Below are 7,222 nucleotides of genomic sequence, written 5' to 3' on the forward strand. Positions count from 1 at the left end.
TCGAAGATACTCGATTCGATTGTATTTGTGTTGTTAACACACGCTAACAGTGATCGCTGAACGTGAAACATACGTATTTTAAATATTAGTACAGGTTTGAATTTATCCGAATTAATTAAATTCACTATGAATTTAAATACAAGGTTATAAATTTAAAGCCGAGTTCTAATTTCAGTTTAAATTTTATTATAAAATAACATCTCAACTTTGAAGCAATCTGATGCTTCGTATTAAGGGAGAGATGGGTAAAAATTAAAATATACATAAGGAATTGTTACAAGACAAGAACTTTACTCTTCCGTTTCGATATTTTATTATTAAAAATTAATAGAATCTGTAGACGTAAATGTAGCAAATTTAAATTTATGTGTTTGCTAACAATTTTACCGACCAATAGCAGTAAATAGCACCCTCGTCTTGATATAATTCCCGTATTCATCGTTAGAGTGCGCTAAAACACCAGTGATGTTTTACTATGTCGGTATTTCAGGTCACGGTTCACAAAACCTCGTAAAATGTTTGGTCTATTGATATATCTCGTCTGTGGCTGTGATATTAACTATTTTTAAATATACTTATTTCTGCATTTTGTGTTATCCATTTTAAACATATCGCACATCTTCAAAATATGTATCTAAGACAAATTATTACGTAAAACATTAAAATTATTCTTAATTCTTGATCTACTATTGTTCTTCTTTAAATGTTTCTGATTACAGGAGCACTTAACCTTATCCATGGATTTCCTCATTCAGAAAATTTCTTTCAAAGTCTCATACGTTTAACCTGCTCAGCAATCACAATCCCATACAAGAGAACGTGCAATCATATTAGACTCTATCGAAGGTACTTTGATTTAAGAATACATTGGCAACTTATCGGCTCGTCAAATATCAGATTTGTATTCAAACTTTCTCGAGGCTAAGTTTGCTTATACCAGATAATAAGTACATGGCTGACAGATTAACTGACAATCATATGGAAGTAAACATCAAATCTTATTCCTTGTAAATTTGACTTATTTCTCATTCCTTGTAAATTTGACTTATTTCTTAATCCAAATGCATAATATTCTTCAATGTGTTCTTTATTTAGCACTCTGTCATTCTTGAAGACATTTGCTAGACAAAATATTAGACTCATCTTACAGATTACCTTCATTGGAGTGGAAAATCATGATCATCCAGGATACCTACACATCTTGAGCTTTTGTTGTCAGATGTATATCTAATCTAAAGATATTTCAAACTTGAATCTATCCAAATAAGTTATGATAATACATCTTATTGGATATATTTATGAGCAGAAAAAGTAGCCTGCTTCTTATGGAGAAAAGAGAGTCATATGGCTAAATTCTGCAAAAACTTTGATCCTCAGCCACTGCTTTTACACAATTCTAGCTTGTGTTACAACGAAATAGTTACTGATTCAGTCTATAGTTTCTACTAGACACGTATGACAATCCTAAAATCCTGGAAATAGCGTTAAACCACACAAGGGATGTACCAGCGCTAATAAAGATCCTTTCCTTTTCTTTACAGAACTTATGATAAAAAGCCGCATCTCAAGAATTGTCAAATGCCTCAATAGTTCCTACCCAGAAGATGCTGTGAATGAGGATTTCTTTCTTCTAGAAGAAAATTCCAATTAGATTAAAGTTCATAGCAATTACTATATTGTTACGGGTTTTCTTCTGGAACTCAAGAAGTCTTAGTTTTGAGCGCCTGAAGATTCAGTCCATCTTAGTCAATAGACATCCTCATTTTCATTGAAACTTACAAGGATAACTTTCGCTTCTCAGGATTCATTCAAAAGATGATGGATTTCTAATTTTCATCTGTAAACGTGGTTTTCAGGCAAATTACGCATATGCTATAATTACAATTTGATAAATCTTACTCTTAAGGTAGATGGAGCTTTTAAGAACCATCACAAGTGCATTTCTGAATGCATTTCTAGACATCCAAGATTTGACAGTGTAAATGTCTCAATCGTGTTGACTAAATTCGCCTTTCTTGGTTGTTCTTCCAAAATCTTAAAATTTATAGAGATTCTCACCCAGATAAAACATATTCTCAGACCAAATACTAAATAAACTCAGATTTCGAAAGCTTAAAGAAAAAAAAAAAAAATAGATGGAGATATCACGGACGAGTAGACTTAACATGGAATGTATTTTTTCATGTTCATAGGGTTCTTATACCCCATTAGCATTTTTATGCCACATCTCGTATCGATTTATATGTTTGGTAAGTTTTCACATCGCTATTAATGAAAATAAAAAAATATATAGACAGTATTGCCGCTCTGTATCTGAGAATAATTTATTGGATTGAATATAGTGATACTTTATTAATAAAAGAATATAAATATAATAAGAATATGAAATATAAAGCAAGAATATAAAAAAGATATAACAATTTGGATAAGGGATTGATGGAAATTGGAACGAAAAATTTATTACATATTTAATTATTTACATTTGTTTAAAAGTATTAGAAAAAATTGACTGAAATGTATTTCTATTTTATTCTATATAAAGGATTGGAGGTGTGAAATAAATATTTCTGTAAGTATTGTTATCTTTTATCTCAAGTTAGTTTCGAATCGCGCGCGTAGTTAACGATTACAGCGCCACTACACGGTAAAATAGGTAATACACCTCCTACGATTCTCGAACGAAAATCGATATTTTTCGTGATCGAGTTTTGAACGGTAAACATGGCGGAAATGAGCACGGTTCATCTGTAGAGAAGGAAGTGAAGAAAAATTTTTACCCAGAAAAGTCACCCAGAAATAGGTATTATTCAAAAGTTCTCAGACAAATATATAAATCAATAGTTATTAGATTTGTGTATGTATTGTGTATTTTTAACAGAAAACGTGCATTTCTGGCTTCAATTCAAGGTAAAATTCAACCAAAATTTAATCGAATTGTTACATATTATATTTATAATTTTCAACAATTAACGAAATAATCGCACATAAACATTTAAACAAAACATACTATGCATAAGTTATATATAATTTTATACCAAAATTTAATTGCAATTCTAATCGTTACAAATATTGTGTCCTTGTAACATATTTTTTTTATTATATATATATCCTTTTACTTCTATTGTAACATTTTCTTCTCATTTGTCGATTCTTTTACCTTATACTGTGTAATTCTTAATAATTAAATTCAACAATAATTTTTGAGGATGTACGTATTTAATGGCTAAAATAATAATTTTACTGCGTATTATAATAAAATTTCTCATGTCGCAGTTAAAAGTATTGACAATTTTTCATAAAGTGTATCAATATTTTCGTTCGTTTTTAAGAATTTCTCATGAATTTTATATATTTGACTTAAACCAGAGTTTATTATTTTTTATTCCAAGTTATTATTTCCTGCGACACGCGCGATTACAGCGCCTCAGCGGTGAAACACGTAACACACTTCCTACGATTCTTGAACGAAATCGATATTTCTCACGATCGATTTTTAAACGGGAAACATGGCGGAAAGTAGCATCACACCTCTTCTGTAAAGAAGGAAGTGTTATCCAGAATAAAGGAACTGTATCTAGAAAAATCACTCCAAAAGTTCTCAGGTAAAAATATAAATCAATCGTTATTAGATTTGTGTTTGTATTGTGAATTTTTAAAGCAAAATACGTTTTTAGCTTCAATTCAAGTTAAGATTTAACCAAATAATTATTACATATAATTTTCAACAATTAAAGGTAAAAACACATAAACATTTAAACAGAATATACTATGCTAAAAATTATTTATACCAAAATTTAATTTTAATTCTAACCATAATAAATATTGTGACCTTGTAATATGACTACCTTTGTATTATATGTATACATAATATGCTTTTAATTCTATTGTAACGTTTTCTACCCTAATCTAAACTCATACTGCGTAATTTTCAATACTAAATTCAACAATAATTGATTAAAGATGTAAGTATTTAATAGCTAAAATAATATAATCTATTGCATAATATTTAAATAAAATTTTTCGTATCTCAATTTAAAATACTGACAATTTTTCATCAGCTGTGTGAATATTTTTGTTCTTTTTAAAGAATTTCCCATGAATTTTGTGTATTTGATTTACAGAGTTTTTTATTTTTTTGTTCTAAGTGTGGAACGCGTGATTACAGCGCCCCAGCGGTGAAATACGCAATATACTTCCTACGATTCTCCAATCAATATTTTTCATGATCGATTTTTAAACGGCAAACATGGCGGAAAGGAGCACGCCTCATCTGTAAAAAAAGGAAGCGTTATTCAGAAAAACTACTAAAAAGAATTATTATCAAAAAGTTCTCAGGTAAAAATATAAATCAATAGTTGTTAGATATCTGTATGTATTGTGTATGTATTATTTTTAAAATAAAACGTTCATTTTTGGCTTCAATTCAAGGTAAGGTATAACCAAATAATTACATATAATTTTCAACAATAAAAGAAATAATCGCATATAAACATTTAAACAGAACATACTGTGCTAAAAGTTATTCATAATTTTACACCAAAATTTAATTTCAATTCTAATCAGTAAAATCTATTGTAACCTTGTAATTTACTAATTCATTATGTGTATATATATATATGTATTTCATTATATACTTTTACACACATACTTCTATTACAACATTTTCTACTTATTTATTGATTGTTTAACTTCATATTGTAATTTTTAATAATTCTAATACTAAATTCAACAATAATTTATTAAAAATGTACGTATTTAGTAGTTAAAATAACAATTTTACTGCAAATATAATAAAATTTTCCATTTCTCCAATAAGTAAGGCATAGAAGGCCTTGAGGCTCGAAACTCGTAATTCAAAACAACATAAACAGAACTGTGTATGTAAGGTTCTTAATATTGCACCTATTTTTTTCTGTGTTGCAAATAGACATTTTCGACTAAACGTGTCGAGAATGTTTATATTCGTCTTATCGTGCCTGTTCGTTCAAGTTCACCCCATCTACTACTTTTTCCCCTACTACTTTCTCAATTGCGAGACGAGACGTGTCGCTGAAAGTCATTCGGCTCTCGAATTTTGTGACAACAACACGTATTACGTCGCGTTAGGTTCGTAATCTTTTCTAATCATCGGTAGCGTTTCTTCGATAGCGTCGCTTCTTCGACACTCTTTTACTTCCATTTTTACCTCATTAATAGTATATTTAATTAATACACGTGTGTTTAACGATTAATCGAGCATTACGGTAATGAAATCATGTAATACTTCGAAACTTTTCGCGTCGATTCTTCTTCAATCGTCGATTTCACTCGTACGGTTGCCGGTAGCTTATCTCGTACATTTCTTTAGTAGAATTTGAGGTGATTATCATTTCATTTTTATACGTTTGCCTTCATTTGATATATTTGTTCTAACTTTTGGTTTCTTTTTGTGCAGGTTATTCCTTGATTCCAGAGACAAGATAGAACACATAGACGGGACGATTATTAATGGACAATCTGATATTCTTTGACGAAAATTTGGTAACATTTCATTTATTTTAGGTATACATAAACAATTGATGCGTAATTAAACGATTCAAAGCAAGATTTCACATGCGTTTTCGTAATATTATTTCTTAAGACTACATTTGGTTGTGAAATTTTCACTTGTGAAATATTTTTGAATATTTATAACACTTGACGTGATATATTATTAATTTGCATACTTCCTACTCTAATAACGAACATTCAGAATACAATATTCGTCTTTCGTTTACAGTATTCAGTATTGAGATATACTTTATAATTTACATGTAATATCTTTAATATATATTCAAGTTTCTTTACAATCGTGTTCTAGAAAAATAGTAGTATTTTCTAAATAAACGTCCTTCTCTCTCATCTTTACTAATCAGCTTTATTTTCGAATATTTATTTTCAGATAGTTTTTGTGACCACGAGCAAAGCGGTCGGTAGAGTCAGTTTGTTGCGAAGTATTTTCATATTTTTCTGAGCAAACTGGCTCTTGTTAAATTAAATAATTCATTCAAATTGTAATTCGCGAAATTAGAATCAGTGAGTTCGTCGATTGTTACTTAAACACGTTGACAGTCTTTTATTTTTCTTTTTTTGTATTCTTTCTTGTGCAATATTCGTTTTCGGTATTAGAGTCAGTGCTCAAGAGGATAAGGCCTCTCCAGGAGATCAAAATCGTAAGTATATATTGTATCTTAATTTATTTAATTTTTCAAATTTAACAACAAAATATAATGTTTGATATTTTGTTACAGATCTTCTACAATCTCCACTTCCCCTAATCTTCCAAGAATCATATGACGTTTCAAAAGCTAAAAATGTAGGTACTTTAGCACGTTGTATTTAAATTTTATTTTCTATAGTTTTCTTTTTACTGAAATCGAATGTAAAATTATAATTATAAAATAAAAGCACTTAAAATTATTAGTCCCAATTTTTATCATTATTAAAATTTAATTTTTCACAAATAACATTGTATTTTTAGAAAATACAAAATATTTTATGTTTTTTAGAAATTTTTCACGGCGTTCACCATGGGATTTTCAGTGGTATCTACTTGATGAGAGTCTTCACGATAACTTTCCCTGCTTCAGTACAGCATCGATGACAATGTTTTTCACATCTATCGTGTGAGTCGCATGCATTCATGTTCCTCCGGTCACTCAACCATGTCGTAGGATGAAAGATCCGAATCGGCACGGGTGACTGGTTGTATACGTAGAATTTTTGATGAGCATAGTGACCGCGGGTATTTTTTGTACCCGTGAGTAGTAACAATTTTTTCAGCTTTTTTATGTATTAGATTCAGCTTTTTTATGTATCAGGATAGGGCTTCTTGCACATCGCGATTTTAGTAATTAGAATATTTATATTTATAATAATTACTTATAAAATCAAACTATATTCAATATAAACGTTCGCAAAAGTCAAATATCCATATGAATAGATAAATTATAAATATTTATGAATAATTATTATTAAAACGATTTTGTTTGTGCATATCATAGTAGAGAAGATGGATATCCTCCAACTTCGTTGCTATGAAAGATGCAGTTATTACTTGTTGATACTAGTGATATAGTTTGTTATAATAATTAATTATTTTTAATTTTATCTTCTCTTTTATGTCGGTATTAAATGATTTAATTAATTGAGTTTTATAATTCTGAATTTTAGTAGAATTTTTAAATATAACAGATTAGAATTT

General features: G+C 29.1%; 1 protein-coding gene and 1 long non-coding RNA gene across 2 annotated transcripts in view; both read left to right on the forward strand.

Moving 5' to 3' along the window:
* Positions 1 to 2,274, forward strand: part of LOC122533490 (nicotinamide/nicotinic acid mononucleotide adenylyltransferase 3) — a 47,626-nt gene extending 45,352 nt beyond the window's left edge. Inside the window, exon 5 of the mRNA XM_043663272.1 lies at positions 1,542 to 2,274. Coding sequence (XP_043519207.1) covers positions 1,542 to 1,590 — 49 coding nt within the window. The 3' untranslated portion in view covers positions 1,591 to 2,274. The remainder of the gene's footprint in view (positions 1 to 1,541) is intronic.
* Positions 2,275 to 5,942: 3,668 nt separating this feature from the next.
* LOC122533494 lies at positions 5,943 to 6,794 on the forward strand. Its single transcript, XR_006307723.1, has 3 exons — positions 5,943 to 6,191; positions 6,270 to 6,334; positions 6,528 to 6,794. It is a non-coding gene; the product is annotated as an uncharacterized LOC122533494 (long non-coding RNA).
* The last annotated feature ends 428 nt before the right edge of the window (positions 6,795 to 7,222 follow it).

The sequence above is a fragment of the Frieseomelitta varia genome, unplaced genomic scaffold (assembly GCF_011392965.1).
Source record: "Frieseomelitta varia isolate USP_RPSP 00005682 unplaced genomic scaffold, Fvar_1.2 scaffold_532, whole genome shotgun sequence".
Taxonomy (NCBI): domain Eukaryota; kingdom Metazoa; phylum Arthropoda; class Insecta; order Hymenoptera; family Apidae; genus Frieseomelitta; species Frieseomelitta varia.